General features: G+C 38.4%; 1 protein-coding gene across 2 annotated transcripts in view; it reads right to left on the bottom strand.

Moving 5' to 3' along the window:
• BMP2K (BMP2 inducible kinase) overlaps positions 1-19,687 on the bottom strand; it is a 106,128-nt gene extending 86,441 nt beyond the window's left edge. For both annotated transcript variants that reach the window (XM_037529839.2, XM_054688130.1), the window contains exon 1: positions 19,495-19,687. In XM_037529839.2, coding sequence (XP_037385736.1) covers positions 19,495-19,657 — 163 coding nt within the window. In that variant the 5' untranslated portion in view covers positions 19,658-19,687. The remainder of the gene's footprint in view (positions 1-19,494) is intronic.
• Between the last annotated feature and the right edge of the window lie 5,604 nt (positions 19,688-25,291).

Raw genomic sequence — 25,291 nt, 5'->3', positions numbered from 1 at the left:
GCATTTATGGAATGTTGTAGCATCATTTTTTTTTAATGTTATAGACAACTACTGTTAAGATAAAAACCACTAAAAATTCTTTTTTTAAACTGTCTGAAATACACTGAAAGGTTTACTAAGTCTTTAAAATTTAGTCAGCTTCCAGAAACTTTACAATTTTAGTATTCATTATTATTTCTTGTATATAAACAAGGCAATTAGATCTAACGTGAAATGAGTCAAGTCTGTCATTCTATTTTAGCAATCTAGTTTATAACAAATTATTTCATTATATAAAAACAACTCTATTTCAGGGTTTAAAAAAATATACTTCAAACAATTCCAATTTAAAATATTAGCAAATAACCAGAGGAGAAAGCATGTTTTAAAACACCAGGAGATTAAGCTCACTCAACACTAAATATCTCTCACACATATCTGCATTCCAATACTTAGTTTATTAAAGTAGAATTGTAATCATGTGTTAACAACCTATGGTTAACAAAGTCTACTAAAAATTGCATTACGCAGTGGCAGTGTGCATGACGAAGTTCAGAAGCATAGTAATTCCACATCATCCAATCCAAACAAAATAAAATTTTCTTTTTTAAAATCACAGAATATATAGAATGTACTATAACAAGATATGTTAACTTCTCCTGGCACTATATCCTTTTATCACTATGCTAGTCCTAACATGTTGATGCTTATGCATTCACTTTGTATAACAATCTCAAGTGTGCTAAGTAAACACAGCACTTTAGTAATTACTTGAGATGGAGGAGGTAGGGATTATTAAGAGAAAATCAGTAGCTAGAGTCAAACTATCAGCAGAGTCAATATCTATTACTTCAAAGCCTGATACAAAAACCTTGGCCCATTAAACAGAGAGATATTTAACCATTCTGTGTAAGACTAAGGAAAGTACACTTTACAATTTTTCAAATCAGTTTATCTTGATGTTATTAAGCGCAAAATCAAAAAACAGTTTGTGTAATTCTTCCCTGTCAAAGATAGCTCAAGTCTATTTCCAAATTTATAAGGCCGGGCAGGCAGACTAGCGCATATAGCCTCACCAAACTTCACCATTCTCTGGGCTTAACAGTCACTGATTAAATCAGTACTTATCCTACTGGTGGAAAACCACCTCAAATTTACAATCCAATTCAGTGTTTTCCAACTATATACCCAGCTCTTTGGGTAAACGGTAACCTGTTTTCAGCCTGAGTTGACAAGCAGGGACCTTCAATCATAGTGCGGCCGCTTTGGCACACCTACAACAAATCCACGGCATGGTGGTGTGACCACATTACATTAGGAGGGAAGGAATTAGTCAAACTCTTCTGATTCTCAAAGACTACACACAAACTTACAAACTTCTATTAACTTTTGACAGAAAAACCAATCACATTGACAGAAATTTTAACCCTCACACACGCACAGATCAACACCAAAGTCTTCACCAATGAAACAAGCATTTGCATGTATGTTACACAAATTATCTACACTTCTACTTCCTAATATTTTCGTGTCTATTATAAGTACCAATGCCTAAGTTACTAAAATACAAAAGCTTGAATATCATTTTAAAAATTGTAAATGTCACAGGAAATCAAGAAGCATATATACTAGAAGAGTAATTTACATAATGTCTATGCACTGTGAAATCTGCAAGATTTCTGCATGTAAATTTTACTGAGGAAATGACCTATAAAATTTTAGATTCTCAATGAAATACCAGCCAAAATAACCATATATATATTTTGCTACCAGTAGCCAAGCATATATATATGTGTGTGTGTGTATATATATGTGTATTTTACATAAATATTTTTTAATACTTTTGTTGGCATATGCATCAACATTTTCCAAATTCTGGAAAACATACACATAGCTCCTTCCTTAAACCATCTATGTAACTGGCTTCCAGAAGTACCTGACCATTGTTAGTTTGAATTTCTTCTCCATAAAAATGGGAGTAGTGTTTTTTATTGTCCTGCCTACTTTAAGCGCTATCAAACAGGAAAAAGTTTTCTAGACAATTAGAAATCTCTATCAAAATAAGTCAATATAAAGTAACTTAGTGTTGTTTATTATTGATATCTGTATGTTAAAATGGTCAATAAAGACATTTAAAATTTCAAAAAGAACAAATACCATTAATGCTTGTTTTAAAGGCACTGATACCCAACTTTAGGTCTTTCATTCAATTTGTGAATCTTTAAGACATGTATGTTTGTATTAGAGTATATTTTACCTTAAAGAGCACAAAGTTGTTACGTGCACTTCTTGGTTAATAATGACTACAATTGAACTTTTGGATAAGAGAATTTCAGGGATCCACTGGACATTCCCTAAAAATATTTCTCATCTCACCTGCAATGATCTATTAGGAGAGTACTTGTGAGAAGCAGTCACACCCAAGAAAGAACATCACCATAGGTTTCTTAAGAACAAATCCTATACAGATTGCAATTACAGAAATCTTGCTGAAAGAAAGCTAAAATATAAAGTAGTTATTTTCTCCCTTGATGAAGTTCTATATATATATCAACATTTCTAAAATTACTACCGTAACTTAAAAGTTACTTAATACATTGTGTGCTTTGACCTCAAAGGACCCACGTAATGAGAGACTAAAACAATGCAATCAAGTTGATCACTAACACCAGTAGTATTATGCACTTTTTGTTTCTTTTAACTAAAATCTTATAAAGATTTTTCATAATTCTCATATTCATGATTTGAATATATTTTTCTTCACTAATGTATATATTTCTTGCCTCCACTTGGGAAAACCCTTTCATCAAAAACAGTGGATTACAAGACTTTTCTAGATAGTCTATCTCTTTTTATCTTTGATTCCTCAGGCCTAAAGATGAGTTATTAGCAATACATTCCTAATTAAAGACAAATTATCTTCACCCAGTCAAAATATTTTTTCTTATTGTTGAAAATGTCACTCATTCATAATGAAAGCATATGGGACTAAAAGATACAGGATCCAAATTAAGAAAAACGTCTCTGAAAAATAAAAAAGATTTTAATAAAATAGAGGGACATGCTATCTCCCTGGAAAGGAATGCTAGTTTTGTCAATATGCCAATGCCTCCCCTCTATCCCAAGTTAATTGCAGCTTTCACATAATGCCAATCTAAATTCCAAAAACCTGAAGTTTTCTAGAGCTTTCTCTCAGGATTTAAGTATAGGAATCTGTTCAATAAGTATCCCAGATGAAGTAAGGGTAAGAACCATTGCATTAGTCCTGCTATCTACTAAATATCTACCTGATGGCCATTAACAAAGCATATATTCATAGTGAACTGCTTTGATCACCTTGGGGGTAATTTTTTCTCTCCCTCTTAGGAGACTGGCCAGAGAAGAACATGACCTGTGGAAACAATAGATAGATGTACTGAATCAGAAACTGCATTTTAATGAATCCCTAAGTGATTCTCAAATATGTGTGTGGGAATATTAGAATTTGATAAGCATCCTATTAAAGAATAAGATTCCTCCAATTCCTCCAATTACAATATTAAAAATAATACAGGGCCTCCCTGGTGGTGCAGGCAATTGAGCGCCCCACTGTGGAGCTGTCTGCAGCCTCTGCAGTGCCGGTTCCATCCCATCCCTGCCCGCCAGTTAGGATCCCACATGGTGCGGCAGACCTCTCCTGTCTCACCCCCACTGCTCCCCTCAGCAGTGTATTTCAGTCAGTCTGCCTGTTTCTGTTCCCCCGCTCTGTCTCTGGGGAATCCTCTCACCCTCCCGCACATCTGGCCTGTACCGGGTTCTTGTATAAATAAATAAATCTTTGAAATAATAACAATAATAATAATACAACTGAAACAAACCAGCTATATAATAGGCATTCTATTCTTCAAGTTCTCTGCTCAATCATAAGTGGGATCATATAAATGACCTCCTGAATTAGAAGATATATGAAATAAGGTATTACATGCTTAGTTTGGTGGCCTAGGACCCTTCATTACAATTCCCACTCATAAGACTGCAATGAACTCACTTTTTTACTTTCTTTTATTTGAAATCTCATCATCTTTCCCCCTCCTTTATTCGCATTTTCTCTCCTGTCATAGAAGAGTCAAATTTTAATTTTTTTTAAAGATTTATTTATACAAGCACTGGGTACAGTCAGAAGCACAGGAGGGTAAGAGGATTCACCAGAACCAGAGCGGGAAGCAGAACAGGCAGACCGACAAAATACACTGCTGAGGGGAGCAGCTGGCACAGCAGGAGAGTTCTGCCGGTCATGTGGGACCATCTGGGACCATCGCGGGGGGAGAGGGGCCGAGGATCGAACTGGCGCTGCAGACTTAGCAGCCCAGAGCTCAACCCCTGTACCACCAGGGGAGGCCCCAAATTTTAATTTTTTTTTTTTAAATGGAAAAGACCACATAAAATAGGTTGTCTACTAGTACTTTGTCCTCCCTTTCTTAAATCTCAAAACTCGTCCATTTCATAAATTCGAACCCTGGGCATTAGGTTTCAATCATTCACCCATTTCATAACTTCTTCACACCAAAATATCAGGATCCAAAAGCACCAAATTTCATCCAGATTCTTTTGTATTGTTGTTATGTTCACTATTTCTTACCAAATTCAGCATTATGTTCAGCTCTCCTTGGGACTCGTAACTTTATAACTATTAAGTACAAAAACTTACTTTCAACTTTTTCAAGTTCCCCTCAACAACATCTTGTATTCTGCAACTCAACAACCCATCATGTGCTTTCCAAGACTTCCTTCAATGCTCTTCCCCAATTACCCTTGTCATGCATCTCAGCCAACTGCAGTTAATTAACCAGTAGGTGGGAGCTCTTCCTGTGTTCTTTGTTTCAACAAATTTTACTAAGTAGTTGTACTAGCCTCTGGAACACATTTTAAGTAGGTCACTTTATGTGTGTGTTTACAGTCTATTGGGGGAGAAAGATGGAAGTTAGTATATAGCACATGATAATAAACTTTATGTGCAATATAACTAAAACACAAAGGGTTGTAATGAAATAATTATGTTGGAATACCCTCAATTCAGCATTCTCTCCTCATTTAAGCAGGCCCTGAAATTTCGTTGTTTTTGAAAGTCTTTCTTGATGAGAACTGACAATATCAGCCAAGAATCTATTACATAAACAGCATCACAGACCTAGCCAAACTAACCATGTAATGCCTTATTTCACATATCTTCTAATTCAGGAGGTCATTTATATGATCCCACTTATGATCAGAGATAAACAGTAAGCAAGCATACCATAGCTTCATCTCTGAAACATACTACTTTATATTAACACATATTTATTTAATATTTTACTTTCAACCTCTAACAATGTTCAAGTTTACAAGTGCACCCATTTGATTGAATTCCCAGCATTAAGTATATGAAATCACAAATTTAGTAATGGATTTTGGCTCTGTCAGCTTCTAAGTCTATTTTTTGAGATTCAGAATATTTTCCTACGAAAACAATCTTAGATGTAATAATTAGGTTCTTGGGTCAACATGCAGTCTAGTACTAATATTACTGTAATATCCAACACATCTCCATAAAAAATTTATGTGGAACATGTATCCAGGGTTCCGACTTTGTAAGTCAAACAATGCATCTCACTACACACATCCATAAAAACCACAGACTTTGCCCAGCCTACCCAACTGCGAGAAGGGGATTCTCCCAGTTCAAAGCTAATGCCCAGATAACTACATGCACAAACTCAAACAAGGAGTTTACAAATTCTATAGCAGCTCCTGATTTTTCTTTGGTCATATGTACTTTTGAGAATATGATGAAAATCATAAACCCTCTCCAAAAGAAAAAAAAAGAAAGAAAGAAAAAAACACCAAAGATACTACAAACCCCAGGAAAAGAACTCCAACTGTGTCCACATAATAAACTACCCACAATAAACCAGTATTGTCCAATATATGTTCCATATAATGTGAGTTTTATTTAATTTTTAACAATCTAATAGCTACATTCAAAAGATAAAACCTGTTGAATTTTAATTCATACTATTTAACCCAATATATCCAAAATACAATTATCAACATAGCAATATTATAAAAATATTGAGATCTTTTATATTTTTATAGTAAAGCTTTTAAATGCCAAATGCATTTTATACTTACTGTACATTTCAATTCAGAACACCCACATTTCAAATAGTAACCAAGCCACATGAGGCTAGGGGCCTTATTATTAAACAGTTTTGTGAGACTGTTCGGCATAGACTCAGCAATTCTCAAACACTTTGGGGGGCCTCCCTGGTGGCACAAGGGGTTAAGTCTCAGCACTATCAAGCTGTCACCAGCCAATGCAACATGAGTTTGATCTGTGGCCAGGGAGCTAACCCACATGGTGCCGCAGACCTCTCCCACTGCTCCCCGCAGCAGTGTATTTCAGAAGATCCTCCTGTTCTGCTCCCCATTGTCTCTAGTGAATTCTCTCACACATACCACCCCCCCCCCACTGCAACCTCTGGCCTATACCCCAGTTCTTGTATGCATAAATAAACAAAACAAAGGACCTCCCTGGTGGAGCAAGGGGTTAAGCACAGCACTATGAAGCTATCCACAGCCTCTGCAGCACGAATTCAATCCCCAACCAGCCAGAGAGCTACCCACATGGTTTAGCAGACCTCTTCTGTCTTGCCTGCTGCTCCCCTCAGCAGTGTATTTCAATTAGTCTGCCTGTTCTGCTCCCCACTCTGTCTCTGGTGAATCCTCTTACCCCCCCCCCCGCACCTCTGGCCTGAACCCCAGTTCTTGTATGCATAAATAAACAAATTAAAAAAAAAAGTGTAAGTCCTATACCTTTAAAAAAAAAATAAATAAAAATAAATACCACTTTGGCCTCAGAACCCCTTTTGTCTTATAAATTTTGAAGATCCCCTACCCCAGAGAGCTTCATATCTACAGTATTGGAAATTAAAACTGAAATTTTTTTAATTTCTATCAGTTCATTGAAAATTAATAATAAACACATCCATGTTGTCATAAATAATAGTTTCATGAAAAAAAAGCCTTGTTTTCAAAAGAAAAAAAATCAGATAACTGAATTGTTATGTTTTATAGTTTTTGCAAAGTTCTTTAATATTTGTCTTAGTGGAAATCTGCTGAGTTCTCCTATTTGCTTCAGTAGTAAATCTCTTGTGATAGGTTGTTCTGGCTGAATGAAGCATGTGAAGAAAACCTAGCTGCAAAAATATGTTGAGGAAAAAGATGAAGAGTATTTTAACAATCTTTTCAGATTACTGTGGACATTCTTCTCTACTAGTATAAACAAACATGACAATGAGTAGTTTCTTAAAGGTTAACTGCAACATGATAGCTAAAACAACACCACTAAATTTTTTGCTCTATTACTTTGAAATCCAATGGTCAGTCTTGTACTATATATTTGTAACACCATGCATTTGGAAAATACAAGTAAAAGAGATCTCCCATTGCACAAATGTTTAACACATTTGTTAAATATTATCCTGTACCTCCTTTTAAAAGAATTTAAGTAATGGAACACTGTCAAGATCACAATGACAGATACAAGTTTTCCAAGATTCTTATTTTCTTCTGAAAGCTCAAACACTCATCCTTAATAACAGTTGTCGTTTGCTTTCTTTGAAGTGGTAGGTTCAATTTATCATTTGAGAAATGTCTGCTAAATAACCAAATCTAAGTAAATAACACCATAGCCTGTAATTCTCTCAAGTAAAAATATTCCAGGAAAAAAAGTAGATAATTCAGGACAAAACTCACAATCACCGAGATACTTTTTCTCAATTACACCATCATATTTCATTATACAGCAAGTGAATTGTCAATGCTTCCCATGTCTTAATACATTAAAAAGATATGTACTTACCAATGGCCATTAATAAGCACATAAAAAGAAGCTCACCACCACATATCCTTAAGAAAATGTAAATCAAAACTAAAATGACACATACACTCATCACTTCATACCCATTAGGGTGGTTACTACAAAATTTTAAACAGAAAATAGCAATGTTGATTAGGATACATATACTCATCACTTCATAGCCATTAGGGTGGTTACTGTAAAATTTTAAACAGAAAATAGCAATGTTGATTAGAATGTGTAGGAAGTGGAAGTCTTGTGCACTGCTGATGCATTCTGCAGCCACTGAAGAAAACAATATGGTGATTCCTAAAAATATTAAGCATAAAGCATCATATTATCCAGCAAATCCATTTCTGGACATATACCAAAAAGAAAAAAAAAAAAAAAAAACTAGATCTTGAGCAGATATATGTAGACTCCCAGCATTATTCACAACAGATGAAATACATATACAACCCAACTGTGTCCACTGATGGATGAATAACAAATGTCACATATATAATATAGCATACTATTCAAATTTGTTAAATGAAATGCAAAAAGGGATTTGATATTACAGCTTGTCAGATTCTAAGCCTAAAAGTTCCCCTAACCTTCAACTATGAACAGAAAATGCAAGTGGAAGAATTCAGTTATTTCTCTTCCTCTTTTGCTTTTCCTTCCTTCCTTAAAGAGGTCTTAGAGACTGCTATTCTAGATTCAACTGAAGAATTTAAATTAATGTGGTTTTATGGTACTTATTTTACATTTCACAGATCCATTATTTCATTAGGGTTGGACCTCTCTGGATTGAGACAACTAACTAATTTGGGGGAAGAAATTTTAATTTTTTTTTAATATTAATCCTGACATCTTAAACAACTGCGGCACATAACTTTAGGAAGAGTCAATAAAAAAGCGTTAATTAAAAAATGTGTAGTAATACCTCTCCCACCTCAGATTTCTCTGGCAACCATTAAGATTCCAGTTGCCTCCCCGAATATTAAAAGTTCCGTAGTCCCTGGAAGTTGCCACTCTAATCAACAGCCAATGCCAGCCTGGATACAGCGCCAAATAAGAAGGCCACATGTAGTGGGGAAAGAGTGCTAGATTAAAGTCCTGAGACCTAAATTCTAACCATCTACAATCAAATCACAGTGTGACTTTGGGTTCATTTATTACAATTTCTCATAGTTAAATGAGGAAACTAAAATTGGGTAATTGCTATAATTATAGGCGATTTAATGCCACTAACATTTTAAAAGAATGAAAACAGTCCACACTAACTCCGCTTAATGTAATCTTTAGGATACTTTCTAACAGAAGCTGAGGTTTTACTCTCAATTCAGTTTCTTATACACCACCCACCCCCCATCCCTGCAGTCTTCAAAAGCAAAAAATCAGTAGAACTGGCCTTACAACATCTATAATGGCCCTCTGTAATTTTTTAAAATACATGCAAGCCTTGATTAAGAAAGACAAATGCTAAGCTGAGAACATATGAGATCTTTGAATCTATAAATAGGAGTTTCTATGCTAGAAATGTATGGGACATCCAACTTTGAACATTATGGATTCATACAGTCCCTTCCAAACTCAGTTCCAACAGTCCTTTATGAATAAGGACTATCAGCGATAAACCATACATGAACATATTTTTTTAATCCATGGATTTACAGCACTTCTCAAATTCCCACTTAAATGAATGAAAATAAAACAAAATTTTGAAACTTATCAATTTGGATTGAGAACCTTAAAATTTCTCCCTTGCACTATAGAAAAAATATTTTTCTAAAACTGAAAAAAATTAAACACTGAACAATTCAGTCAACTAATCACTAGGATTTGAACTGGACTAGTTGGTATACAAAAAAAAAAAAAAAACTTGTTTAGAGTCACATTACTGACACAGTATCAATTAACTGTCTTACAAACTTCTAGCATTGATTACAGAATTGACCATTAAAAATCTATGCGTAGTGAGCATATATACATCCTACTTCGAAAAAATAACTCAAAACACATCCTACTGTCAGTAGCATCTTTTTTTGTATACAAAGAATAGACCATTAACATTCAGTAGTAGAGAATCTGTTAGGCCAGAAAATGAAAAAGTGGGTCATGGACAGGATGTATAATCCCACTCCCTAGAAAAATAGTCCCGACAACATTCATTAAGTAAAATAATTTACTGCATTATTTGTAAGTAGCTTTAATATTAACATCTAAATGATTCCAGAATGAATGGTAAAATCTACATTAACACACTAACAATCTCACTCAAAAGAGAATACTTAAGTCTGTGAAAGATCCCAGGCAGCCCTAACAATGACCCAGCCACACAAAATCAAGTAAAATAAGTAGATACAGTATTTAGGTAGAGGAGGTAGTGTGCTGGAAACTTCTCCTCAAAAACCAAAGATGAAACAGAGGAATACTGAAGGTGATCACTAGTTACAAATAAAACTGCAAACTCGGTCCGCCACCCTCTGATCTATTATGCCAAACTTACTAATTTCCTAACTGTAGGAAAATTCAGTGTCTCTTGCCCTAGAAAAGGAGCACCTCCAATATCAATTGGATTAGCTGGAGAAGTAATGGTCATGTTTCCTGCCCCCAGAGCATTAAGATCAGATCCTTTTCTTTCTAGTCTCTCATTCTTAGTCACTGATAATCCCGGGAAGCCTGGCTACTATCAGCAGCTCCAGAGAAAGCCAAAGTCAGCTGACCCTTTCCAATATTGTTACTGTCTGAAAGTCAGGGCACATACTTTAGACCTGTTCAGCTTGCTCTCTGTCCCACAGTAGAGGCTTTCTTTAAAGATGACACAGATCAAGGGAATTCAGGCTACATTTTCTGAATCATACTTAATAAGAGCAATGTAGTGTCTACAAAACAGAAATATATTTGTATAAGGTAACAGAACTAAAACAGACTAGAAATTCAAAAATATATTCGGTAGTATTTTTTCATACACCTAGCTAATGCTGCACCTACCTTATCATCAAACATCTCTAACTACTTATTATTTCATTTTCTATAAAAGGAGATACCTTGAAAAACAAGATGAACCTGCTCCTAAATATTAACTGAATAGCTGAATATGTCAAAATAGTTGGTGTCCAACTGTTTTATAATAAATTTTATAGATCTTCTGGTGGCTTTTCAATTCAGAGAAACTCAATTTCTTATAAATGTACTGAATACCTTTCAACCGCAAGTGATAAGAGATGAATAAGCCAAAGCTTAAAGGAACTTTAACTCCTGCAGTGGAAGAAAATTTTATTAAACATTTTATTGGAATAGAACAAAGCTTTATAAAATAAGTGCAATCTGAGCAACAGTTACTGCATAGGGCATTAAAGGAAGGCATAACTACATTCATTTGGTAGTTATGGGGTTTCCTAAAATTTTAAGACTGCAAGAAGCTTACTGTATTTGAAATGTGTCCAGTAAGAACCCATTTCCACAGAGAAGGGAATGCAGGTATCTGCATTCTAGGTAAGAGTAACAATGTAAGCTTAAAAAAAAAAAAAAAAAAAGACTGAGAAAGCATATAAAAGGACAGAAAAATATTAAGTACATGTGCAGTAATACACACCATGAGGTTAGAGTGAGACAGGTTGGGATCACACTGCAGAGGGCCTTGAATACCAGAATAAGTTTGTACCTTATTTGATTAGGCCAATAAAAAGGTGACACAATCATTAATCCATTTTAGGAAAAATAAACTGGAAAGAATGCAAGAGTTAATATGGTGAGTATAGAGCCTAACAGAGAAGAGCAATCTGGAAGAACAATTCTCTTGAGTGTTATGGACCCAACCTAGGAACAACACAGGACAACACAGGAAACACAAAGTAGCTAATTCTCCACATATATCATTGGCAAACACTCGCTCTATAAAATCACTCAGAGAAAGTACTGTCAGAACTCTTCCTCTTATATTCTTTTCAAATAAAAACTTGAAAAAAAGAAATCTTCTCCAAGATACTCTCTAAAATACATAAATTACAAAGGAGTCACTTTAAAAACACAAATTATTAAAATAACAAAAGCAGCAATCAAGGTAAGATATCCTTTGAAACGAAATAGTAAGCTGAACTATCACACTATTTTATATGAGCACTAATTCCCGTTATCTCAAAGAGTACTACATAAGACAACTTCTCAGAAAAAACTTTTTCCTAATGATTAAGAAATAATTTGAAACTGTGGGATAAGAAAAATAATCCATAGTGAAGACTGCCAAAGAACTCAAATGCATGATAATCAAACAGAATTCTTTCAATATGGTCTCAGTTCTAAAATTGTTCATCAATATACCTCCTTCCCCCATGCTTCAATCCTGTGAGACTGAGCAGTAAGAAACAGTTATACAGACAATCTAAAAAAGGCCAACATGGAAAAAGATTCACACTTAGTAAGATTCATCTTTATCCACTTCATTTTTTTCTTGAGGAAACTGAGGTCAAAATGTCACAATGTGAGTGGAAGATCTGGGAATTAGCAGCTGACCCTATTCCAAATTCTGCCTTTTCTAATAGCTGCATCCAAGAAGGCACCATTTCAAAGATTTAATAAAATGTCAAAATAGGCAAACTAAGAGCAGCAACAATTGTTTTATATTTTAAAATAACATCCACAGTAAAATGTCTAAGGCTACATCCCAAACCATGCCCTTAATGTTAGTGAAATTGCACAATAAGACAAACCAAAAATTCAAAAATTCAAAAAAAAAAAAACTCTGTGGAAAGGCCAAACAACCACTTTCCTACAGAGACTCGAAACTGTCAGCAGAAATGTGCTGACTGATCTTATTTGTAAAGATGATACACACACAGAAATCTCCAAATTAAGTGTCCAACTATTTAAAACAGTTCAGTCTTTAGCCACTCAACTTCCCAACTCAGTCCCCTAAAAATAGCAGGATTGTGCATAGAGAAATGGACACAGGATAAAACCAAAAATAATCAGTCTTAACCCCACAGAAATAAAACCTTATGCAGTTTTGAAATTGCCATTCAGGACTCAAGTTTAGAATCCCAAGTCAAAAAGGTGGTAAACATTTTGATAGCTACCAAACATATTGTAATACATGTATGAGTTCTACTTCAACTCTTGACAAAAGATGGAAGAGAAAAGATGAAAAGAGAACAATGAAGAAGATGCAGAATAAATTTAAGGACAGACACCAATTCTACCTTCCAACATGTTTCTTAATATTAACAACAGCAAGAACTTTTTCTATTATTCCCTCTTGCAGACCCCATGAAGGAAAGACATTAACAAATATTAAAATTTGTGTTATTTTTTAAATAATCAAATATAAACTTGCCAACTGCACAACAAAACATAAACATACTTAATTCTCGATAAATGTAACACCTATAATAATAAAACAGAAAGTTACTATGATTCCAAAGTAAGATTTCACGAAGTTCATAACCAATTCTGAACCCAAAATTAACCCATATTGAGAGATTTGGCATGCAAGATTAAGTACTGTCATGCCTATTTAATTTTCCCAAAAGATATTCATTTCATGCCATAGAAAGGGAAATTATGTTTCCTGAGAGTTTCATACAAAAAAAAAAAAAATTGCTGGACATAAACCTTGAAAATAAGTAAGACCCTGACTTCAAAAAAATTCACTATCCAAAAAGGCTATCAAAATCAACTACAGAATATTAAAAAATACCATAACTTTTCTATTAGCTCAGGCAGCTTTGCTACATTAATAGAAACAGAAAAAGATGACAATAAGAGAACATACAAGTTATCCTTTCTCTGCTGTTTTAAAGAGGCTAATTAAAGGACGCTGTGACTTAATCGAACTTTGTCTTCCAAACTGCATTCAAATACTAGGGTCCTTTGACCTAAGTGGAAGACTTTTAAGGGAACAAGAGTTAAAGAACCTTCCACTGGGGCTTTTCAATTGGTAAATTAGATCTTAAATTCCATCTGATGTCCCAAAAAAAGTCAAAAATCGTTCTCTTTGAAAAATATTTGAATGTCCAGGTTATTGTAAGGCAATTTGTAAAATTCAACAGCAATTACTGCAGAGTTCTCCTACCCTAAAGAACAGTCCTATGTGCAAGGAGGAGATAAGAAACAATAATTAACCACCTTAGCGTTTCTAGGTGCTTAATTAATTGTATCCTAACATAAAAAACTGGGTGTGATAAGAGGAAATTAAAAGCAAATAGCTACAATTGTCCACAGGAAGAAGGGAGTTAGGGAGCTGGGCTTATACAGGTTAGGGCAGAGGTGGCAGGAAATACAAGATTCCGTCATGGGCAAAAGTGTTACCAGGAAATAACCAGAGGTAAACTAAAGACTGAGAATGGATAACTGTAAATGCTAGGCTAAAAAATGTGGTCAAGTAAAATAACGTCTCAACAACACAATTGTTCAATCTCTCACCTTCTTGAAATAGTCTCCCTCATTCCTCTCTGGCAGCTCCTTTTTTGTCTCCCCTTCACCAGTGTTTCTCAAGGTGTGGATCCATGACCAAAAACATTAGCATCAGTAAGGAAGTTGGTAGAAGTATAAATTATGGATCCCATACACACAAACCAATCTAACTTGGGAGATCAGACTCAATAATCTGTTTTACCAAGCCCACAAAATGATTCTATGACTAGCACTTAATTTTTGGAACCAATGTTGTACAGGAGTCCCTCAGTGAGAGCCCTCCCCTTCTTATTCTACATTTTATCCCTGCATCCATCCTCTCTGAGGGAGGGATTTAAATAACAGCCAAATGCTCAATCAGAATTATCTTTCTTAAAAAAAAAAAAAAAAAAAAAAAAAAGAAGAGGTATTCTTTCTTTAAACCCAGACATCTTACCTAAGAATGAGAGAATACACTCAACTTCCCAACTTGGTATTCCCTCTCAACTATCTCAACTAGACATGTCTGGAACTACTGGAGAGCCTTCCACCTTCACCACTCAAGAAATCTGTCCCTTTTCTCCTGTGCCCCATCTCAGTAAATGGAGCCTCCATCCAAGAGCTGCATTAGCAACTCATTCTTCATACTTCCTACAACGAGGTCTTCCCACTCTATGATAAAATTCTCACTGACTCCATTCTCACTGCCACCATTAAACCGAATCTTGTACTTTATGGACCTCTCAGCCACACTACATAGATTTTCTGAACATGCAAAACAGAACAAATATCCACTGTCCTAATCTTAAATTTTAGTACCTTTCCATTGCATCTGCAAATAAAATCTAAAATCCATACAAAGTCCTATAACCCAGGTCATCACCTCTCCAACATCATTTTGGGCCCTTCTTCCTTATGATTCATTCAATTAGTCCACAACTCTGGACATAATTAAATTCCTGAAACTCTTCCCCAGATAGGCACTTCTTTCTTCATGACATATATTGCATCACCCCTATCTTCACAACCTTACCTAACTTTTCTCATACTTCAATTCAGGTTTCAATGAAATTTAAAAAAGGCTTCCTTGATCATCCAACATAAAATGAACCAGTTATTCACTCACAAATCCTATGCTTTCTTCTCATGACCATTACTAAAACTGTTAACTACACTATCTTAGTGGTTTTTGTTTTTAATAATTACGTTCATCTTCCACACTAGACTATAAGTCACCTTACTGAAAGCCAGAGAAATAGGTTTTGTTCTCCACTGTAAAAGTGGTGTCTAGTACAGAGCCTGATACAAAAGCACTTAATAAATAATTATATAGTAATACTTGCTTCCTCTGCTCTCTATCCTTTTTCAAAATTAACATGCAAATTACTGAGAAGGCACAGATAACTTCTGCAAATGATAGATCATGCTTAAATTCATCATTTTCCTACTGAAAATGCAGTTTACTACAAAACCAGACGTATTATACTACCTTCCTGTAAAATTAATAAGAATTAGTTAACATTTAATCTAAATTCATTACACTAAACAGTTAACTCTGAAAGAAATACTGTGCTACTTTCACAGAACTCTGTAGTAAATTCCTGACTTTCAATTACTGACAGTGCCAATAACCCCAATGTACATGTTAGAAAGTTTTTACCCAACAAACCACACTCAAAAATGCTATCCTTATCCAGCCTCCCTAGCTTCATGATTAGATTAGTTCAACAAATTATCCATGGTGTCCCAGTCGCCATGCTCTCTATTTACTAAAGTCCTCGTTGTACAAGACTGAATTTTTTTTAAAAGTCCTCTTCTCGAGAAGGGACATTTTCCCCCCTTCTCGGGGACTTTTTCCCATTATTGATCAATATTAAACTCCTCTGACTAGTACGGAAGGACAGCAGAGGCATGCAATCAACTTGGAATGTGACAATGAATTATATGCGTTTAACAATTTTACACTGTTTCAAGCTAAAATTGACATATAGCTTTACCTCCACTCTTTAGCCCAAAATTGGATTGGTTAGCATGCACTCCAGAAACACAATTGTTTTTGAGAAAAACCACAAAAGTGCCCCACTGTGACATCAGTCCTCTAAATTCTGAGCAGCAGCTAAAAAGGTGCAAGGCGTCAGCATTTTCAACCAGAAAGAGACTGATAGAATGCATGAATTTCTGAAAGTAAACACTCCAACAGTTAAGTTTTAACATACAACATAAGCATACACAAAGAGAACCCATGCCTTCTCTTAGACTGAATATATACAGTAAGGGTAAAAATGCATATGTAGAGACATACATACAGACACAAATATATATATATACACATAAACATATATAATTGATCCTCATTTGGAGATTCCATATATGTAAATTTATCTGCTACAATTTATTTATATCCCCAAAGCAATACAATACCCCCAAAATAAATAAAAAGGGATTTTCATCGTCAATTGCAGATACATAGTGGTGAAATTTTGACTAGTCCAGCTGGAGTCAACAAAGTGACAGTCTGCCTTGTTTCAGCATTCTTGTCTTACACTGTAAACAAGTACCTTTTTCAAGATTTAGTGTCATGTTTTTCTGATTTTTGTACTTTTTACTTGTGATTTCCATGTTTGATATGGCCCCAAAGATCGTGCCAAAGTATTGTCTTAATCTTCGTACAAACAAGAAGGCTGATGTCCCTTACAAAGAAAGTATGTACGTAAGTTTCATTTAGGCATGAGTTACAGGGATGCTGGCCACTAGTTCAGTATTAATGAGTCAACAATATATATTAAGGTGTCTTTAAACAGAAATACACATAAAAGAAGGTTCTATGTTGACTGGTTGACAAAAATGTCGTGAAGAGTCTTGCAGTACCCCAACCTGTGTTTCCCTTAGGAGCAATGGTTCAAGAAAGAGACACAGAGAGAGAGAACATCAGATTTACTGAAGACTGAAAGACACTGCAGAGGTCACCGTAAGCCAGAAGCCTGTATCTGCACTAGCATGGTAAAAATGCCTCAAGGCACAGCATCTACAGGGTCTTGCCCTGTTTAAAAAACACTGACCCAAAGCAAAGATACAACTAACAAGTTTGTTTTTGGCCTGATTTAGCTTCTACCCCTTTTCCCACCTAATGGTGTACCCGCACCCATATTTAGGTACTGCAAACTCTAAAGGCTTTCCACAAGCACTGACACTAATCTTATAATTGTGCAAATGTATGTCAATGACTGATTTTCACTCCTGAATGTGAATCTGACCTGTGCTTAATTAAACATCTTATTTAGGTTGTGGCATTACTCATTGGGAAGGGAGAAAGGATATCATGCATCTGAAATAAGAAAAAATTGTTAGAATAAAAAAAAAAAAACACCTTAAGTAGATTTGGTTGTGTGTGTGCTGAAAAGAGAAGAAATACACAAGGGAAGAAAGTCTAGGCTTCAGCCTCCTCTCCAGGGAAAGCTAGAAGTCAAGCTCCAGGAGCTGGGGTACTGGAGGGGGCAGCTCCATCCTCCAAAAGGGTTTCTTCATCGCTTACTCCTTTTAACACTTGTTTACAGATTTTTTTTTTCCCAAAAGAAAATGACAAATTTAAAGGCAAACAGTTATTGGAACATTGTGATAGTGGTATTAGCACTTGAAACGCTTGTGTGTGTTTTATTTTCATTTCCCAACATTACTTTTTATTGAAAATAACTTGCTGGGGGTAGTTACAGGCCATGCTTGAAGCAGCCACAGATGCTACAAATACAAAATCTAGTTTGATGCAATGTCAATATTTTCTTTCTATTAAAGGAGCATTTACGATTTAGTGAAATGAAGTGTAATACTACTCCAGTCACACTTCAAATAGAAACTACATCAATTCAAAGACAGAACTACAGTATGTGAGTTAATAACCATGTCTCAATATAAAACTTACAACTCAATCTAAATCAGATCTTGAAAGTCATCCATAATAAACAGCTAGGAAATTTTACAGCATATTAAAGTTGCCATTATCAATCACCATGTCCATATTCTTTTGAGAAGTTGCAAGATCCTCTTCTCACCTCTCCAAGGTTCAGCTAGGCTCCTTATTAGGGACTTTTGCAAAACAACACTCACCCCTGAGTAAGTTAAAATTTCTTTCTTTATAGGATATTTGATTAAAAAAAAAATCTTCTATTCCCATCACTTCAAACATTAAATAGAATCTCAGTGTACTGTTTTCAAGCCACACCAACATTTAACAAATAACCAAAACTACATACTCTCTCCCCTATCTTTTCTGTTAACCTTGAAATTGGAAAGCGCTGTTCAGCAACAAATTATTTCTTATTGTTTAAAGTATTTATTTGTAGATCCTGCAATTAAAGATTCAAAGGTCAATGAAGCATGCAAAACAAGACAAAGTATTTTCTACAAACCATTCATACAAGAAATACAGAACTAAGGCTTAGGATGTTTTAAAATGGAGTAAACTTTCTCGTTGCCACACTTGCAGTTGCTGACACAATCGGGTGAAGATAATGAAGGGCCAAACACAAAACTTCACAAGCGAAAGTTAACGTGCTTTCATAGCACCTTTTAGAGTACTACCAAAGAGATCTTGAGAGCCTATGAAGTACTACCAAAGAGACCTTGAAAGCCTATGTCTGATAGGGGAAGATTCTAAATAACAAAGATCAACGGACTTCAAGTTTACCTGCTCCCCGAAAGCAACCTACAAAAACCGAACTGGGGACAGAGTATCACCTCCAGTGAGCGCTCGCACAGAAATACACTGTTTTTTCAATTGATGACTGAGCTGGAGCAAACCGAGAGGTTCCACTCCACCGGGGTCTGCAAGGTCCCGTGCCCTGCAGCGCGGGGTGGAGACGAGGATGTAGAGGCCAACGCATGACACCCGCCTGAGCCACAGCTGGCAGAACAGAGCCTCAATCCAGCTCAATCTGACCCTCTAATGAGTCATTCACTAGCCCAATCATGACACCACATCACTCGCGAAGACGCTATGTCCTTATTTCCTCACGTCCAGGAGGACCAAAAATGATTTAAACTGGCAGTGAGAGAACGGTGCTTGGGTCAGAGCTGCCAGCGGCGAGAAAAGCTGGCTGAAGAGCGAAAACCCGAGTTACACTCCACGAGCTCCGCTGCTTCAGCGGAGCCAGAAGGGGGAAGAAGAGTAACACCGAGAGATGGAGAGACGCGCAGCACCCGGAGAAGCCCCCGCCACACCCCAACGCTCCCTCACCTGCCCTCCCGAGCCTCCCGCGCGCCCGTACCTTCGGCCAGCGACTCCTCCAGGGTGACCTGGTAGCGGCCGACCGAGAACACCCGCACGCCCACGGACGAGCCGCCGGAGCCGGCCCCGATGCCGCCGGCACTGCCGCCCGCCGCTCCGCCGCCGCCGCTCTCCGACTTGGGCATTCGCGAGAACTTCTTCATGGTCCCGCCGGCGCGCTGGAGGGCGCGGGGCGCGCGAAAGGGCGAGCGAGAGGGCGCGTGCCCCGCCGGGCGGGAGACCGGGTGTCCGCGAGGGGTCGCCGCCCCTCGCCCGCGCGAGCGTCCGTGCGCGCCGCGGCCCGCCGAGCCTCACATTCCGCGCGCCGCGAGCGCGCTGCCCCGGCCCGCCGCCCGCTCCCCGGCTCGGATGCAGCTGCCCGGCTCCCGCAGAGGGCGGCGGGGAGGGCGGGGACGGGGCGGGGCGAGAGGGGGCGGGCCCGAGCGCGGGGGCTACGCAGCCGCCCCCGCCGCTGCCCCCGGCGCCCCCGCCGCCTCTCGCAGCGCCGGGGGCGCGAGCCCGGGACGGAGGCGGGAGATGGAGACGGGACGGGACGGGACGGCCAGCGCCTCCGGGGACAGGGCCGGACCGCGCGGGCCGCGCACCCTCAGGACCGCAGCCTGCGGCGCCGCCGCCGCCCGAGCCCGACCCGCTCGGCCCGCCAATCGCGGCCGCTGGCGGCGCGGCGCCGGGGCTAACCGCTCACTGAGGCCGGGCGCCAGGCGCAGGCGCGCTGTCCGCGCCGCCGGAAGTGACGGTTCCGGCTCTTGTCACGTGGAGGGGGGCGTGGGGGAGGTGATGGTGGGGGTTGGGGAGGAGGCGACGTCCCGGATCCCGGGGCTGGGGTCCCGGCCCCGGGCGCGCGCGCCGGGCGGGTGGGGGTGCGCCTTAGAGCGGGGAGGTGGCCCCGGGGTCGGTTCCCGCGCTGCCCGCGCGCCGAGTCTGTCGTCGCGGCTGTTGCATCGGTGTGTCACTCTGGGGACTTGAAAATGCCGCCAACAAGTTTACCCCCTGCTGAGGAACTTTTTGCTGCATCTGGAAGCCAGTTTTTCAGACCTCCTCCCCTGAGAATCTTCTAGAGCTCGCCCACCCTGAGCGTGGGAGGTGGGATGAGCGCGGATTCCAGAAACCCGACTTCTGAAGCCGCGGTGCCGCAGTCTGTAACGTGCTGGTGCTGGGGAGCGTCCTGCGGTTTCCAGATGACTTAGAAGGGCTCTCAGAAGTTCATGTGTGCTGCGCAGCAGCCGTGTGAGCCATTATTGGGAACGGGTGTGAATCCGTGGACAGATAGATCACCACCTGTGGCTAAAATAGCTCAGCGGACTCACCCAAGGTCACACAGACCGCGTGTGCTAGAGCTGGGATTGCAAGGTCCCTCCTTTGAAACTTAGTTTCATACTTGTAACCATTCTGCAGAAAGTGGGTCAGATGGTTTAAAAAAGAAAAACGGCAGATTTAGGACTGTTTGGAAACAAAACCAGCCATTAGTTTCCCCACGTTGCTTTAACAAACAAGATTTTTAACCATTTAGGTATTTTTTTTTTTTTTAACCCCGCTGCATCCATTTCAGACACTGCAGGAATCTGAAAGGCTTCGTGGCGAGGCAGGTAAAATACCATGGGTGTAAGAAATGGGGAATGGTATAGTGGTAGAGCACATGTAAGGAAAGGTGCAGATTCTCAGCTCCTGCCTATTTTTCCTCAAAATGAGTACTATCTCACCATGGCCAGAGGTTGTAATATTTTAAGAGAAGCCAGAAATCTGCTTTTTTTTTTTCTAATAGGGTATTTCCCCAAAATTTTGAGTGTAGACCATATAAGTTGTGCCTGCAGGATTCAAGTGTGCACCATCTATGAGAGTATATGAATGTGGTTCTATTCCCTTCCTCTATTTCTCCATCCAATTTTTTAGTGAGATACAGGCAGGAAATGTGCTTGGTCAAAAACGCTGCACTTAAAATCTTTCTTTCTTCATTTCCTTCTGCTATTTGAAGAGAAGCGATTTCTGCCAACACAAAAACAGCTCTCTGGATTTAGGCATTTTTGCTACATAACCCACTAAGCTGAATTCTTCATCCTGAGACCTGACCTTTAAAGTACATTCCAGTTCAGTGGCAGTCAGATTATATGTCAAATGATTGATGTGGTGTGACAATTGGGGATTTCCATTTAGAAATGAGCTGACCGTTTGCTTTAATGTGGGGATTCACTGTGGAGTCTCATTCCTACAACATTTGAGCTATATTTTTCAGACAGAATAATTGAGAAACTTAGTCATTTTATACAATTTAAAGCAGTAATCAGCCTAACATACAAAGTTTGGGCCTAATCCAACTTTACCTGATCACAACACAAGAATAAAGTTGTCTATGATCTCTTGGGAAACCAGTTTACTACAATTGCTGTGATAAAGAAAATCACTTCTTTGTGCCCATATAACCTGACTTCTAATATGGAAGTTGTTAGTTAGGCATAAGTACCCTTTCAAAATCTATAGGTAAGGGTTTCCCTGGTGGCACAGGGATTCAGGTCTCAGTGCTATCAGGGTATTGCCAGCCACTGCTGCATGAGTTCAATCACCATGAGTTCAATCCCCATGAACTCGATCCCAGGCCAGGGAGCTAACACACATGGCACAGCAGACCTCTCCTGTCTCGCCTGCTACTCTTCTCAGCAGTGTATTTCAATAGATCCACCTGTTCTGCTCCCCACTCTGTCTCTGGTGAATTCTCTCACACCCCACCTCTGGTCTATACCCCTGTTCTTGTATGCATAAATAAAAATAAATCTTTTGAAAAAAAAATCTGTGGTAAGATCAAGCAATGTGTTCTTTATTTTTCACCAAGCACACAATAAAAATTAAATATCACCTGATTTCAGAATGTTAACTCTACAATATTCTATGAAAACCAATAACATTATTGATAAGACTGCAAAGACATTATATTACTAATAACAAAAATACCAAGCCTTTACAAACACTTGCACTACCAAAAGATGTTATACACGCTGTCAGATTGCATCCTCCTAGCAAATTTGTGAGTTAAGAATGAGTAATCTTAAACCAGTTTGTCAGCAGAAACTGAGATACTAAAGGCCAACTGTTAGTAGAAATATTATAGTGAGAATTCTAGCTTTTCATTTTTGCACTTAGTAGACTCTCACTATGGAAGAACATCCTGTTTGACTCCGTTGGAAAGGGAAAAAAATTCCCTAGAATAAAATGTATGTATAATAATGATCAACAAAGAGTCTGATTTAAACACTGGCACTAAGTCAGATAATATTGTGTTTCCCAGTAGGGAAATACACACATAGGATAGTTTAATAAAGGTAAAAAGTTAAAATTACATTTCAAATTTTTTTATACATATCTTTCAAACAGTCATGGCTAGACTGCTATAAAAATTGTTAGGAGGCGTAAGGGGTTAAGTATCAGCACTATGAAGCTATCAGCAGCTACTGTAGCATGAGTTCGATCCCCGGGCAAGGAGATAACCCACACAGCGCAGCAGACCTCTCCAGTCTCACCCACTGTTCCCCTCAGCAGTTTATTTCAGTCAGTCTGCCTATTCTGTTCCCCACTCTGTCTCTGGTGAATAAATAAATCTTTTAAAAAATAAACACATTTCTTCACTTTGCAAGGTTTCACATTACAATAGTCTGATAAAGATATCATTGTAGATAATTAAAGGATTCTGAGATCCGCAAACATGACAGATTTTGACAATGGAAAAATGGGGAATTGCCGTTTTGTTTTTTTTTTTTTTTTCCTTCTACTGATTGGAAAGCTATAACCCTTCCTGTTATTTTCACCCTGTATTTTTTACTAAGGTGGCTCTCTAAGACATATATGAGTGAAGTGAGAGAGACTGAACAGATGGAACAAAATATGTTTTCCCCAAATCATTTATTCCAGTGCCATAATTACCTTTACAAGTCATCTCTTTCAATGCCTGCATAATCATTTTTCCTCACAAGTCATTGTTTTCCTTTGATGATGTATCTTTATCATTACTTTTTTAAGAATTATTCCTTTAGGGCCTCTGCTGGTGGCACAGGCAGTTGAGCTCTGCTCTGTGAAGCTGGCCACAGCCTCTCCATCGCCGGTTTGATCCCCGCCAGCCAGCGAGGGTTCCACATGGCATGGCAGACCTCTCCTGTCTTGCCCGCTGCTCCCCTCAGCAGTGTATTTCAGTCAGTCTGCCTGTTCTGTTCCGCTTTCTGTCTCTGGCGAATCCTCTCACCCTTCCACGCAGCTGGCCTGTACCCAGGTTCTTGTATAAAATAAATAAATAAATCTTTAAAAAGAAAATCCTTTATTGTTTGATTTTTTTATTTTAATTTTTATTTTTGCATAGAAGAACTGGGGTGTAGGCCAGAGGTGCAGGGGGTGAGAGGATTCACCAGAGACAGAATGGGGAGCAGAACACGCTGATCGACTGTAATACACTGATGAGGTGGCAGTGGCAACACAAGAGAGGTCTGCTGTGCCATGTGGGTTACCTCCAGGGGATCGAATTCAGGCAGCTTTGCCACAGGAGGGGCATCACGGTACTAGCACTGAGATTTAACCCCTACACCACCAGGGAGACCCCTTTATCATTATTAGCCTCATTATGTTTTACTATTAGGGATAGTTATTCTACCTAACAATATTACTTTATATCTAGATGCTCATATCTTAGCTTTCTAAAAAAGTAAAAGTCCCAAGGTCTATTAAAAGAATATATGTATGGGCCTCCCCGGTGGCGTAGCGGTTGAGCGCTGGGTTGCGAAGCTGCCCGCAGTCTCTGCAGCGCCGGTTCGATCCCCGGCTGCTCCCCGGCCACTAGAGGAGGGTCCCACATGGCGCGCAGACCTCTCCTGCCGCCCGCTGCTCCCCTCAGCAGTGTACTTCGGTCCTTCTGCCTGCTCTGCTCCCTGCTCTGGCTCTGGTGAATTCTCTCACCCTCCGCGCTTCTGACTGTACCCAGTGCTTGTATAAATAAATTAAAAAATAAATCTAAAAAAAAAAAAAAGAATATATGTACATCTCCATTGTTAAAATCTGGTGTTTTAATACTGCTGATACTTAAATCCTTTGTTAAAACTACTTGTCATCGCTATACCTTGTAAAAATTTGTAAACATCTAATAAAAAGCAGTAAGATTGTATAGCTTAAAATATCAAACTGCTACAGTTAATCTTAATTAGAAAAAAAATGACTTGTTTGCATGAAATACTTTTCTCTAATAGAATTGTTCATATAACTTGACCATGATTTTTAAAAAGACTGCAAAAATCTAAGTGCCCACTGATAGGAAATTGGATCAAGAAGATGTGTTCTATCCACCCTTGGAATACTACTAGCAAACAGGGAAAGGTGAAATGTTGCCACTTAAAGCAGAATGGAAAGAGTTGGAGGGAATTACAAAGCAAGTCAGGATATTTATATAGCAGACGATTCAACATAGTATCAGTAAGCAAAATACTTTCAAAAACTAGTGAACACTAACTTTGAGTTCTCTGAGGTTAAAAGGGGTGGGGAAAGGGTTTTATGTCAAAATCTGAGTAGAAGTTGTAAATTTTGAGAAATGATTGAAATAAAAGCCTAAAGAGTTAATACACAAGAACCTATACAGTATAAAAAACATGGAATTTCAGAGCTGGGTGCTGATCTAATCAAATGAAGAAAACAGGAGAAAAAACACTCAATAAGCACCTACTGTATCACAGTCATTATACTTAGCACTGTATAGGTGTTATGTATGTAATCCTCTTTGACAAGGAAAGTGGGCAGTATTATGTCCAACCTGC

This window comes from Talpa occidentalis, unplaced genomic scaffold (assembly GCF_014898055.3).
Source record: "Talpa occidentalis isolate TD23 unplaced genomic scaffold, MPIMG_talOcc4v2.1 talOcc4.6, whole genome shotgun sequence".
Classification (NCBI taxonomy): Eukaryota; Metazoa; Chordata; class Mammalia; order Eulipotyphla; family Talpidae; genus Talpa; species Talpa occidentalis.
This window is presented reverse-complemented; position numbering and strand designations above follow the sequence as displayed.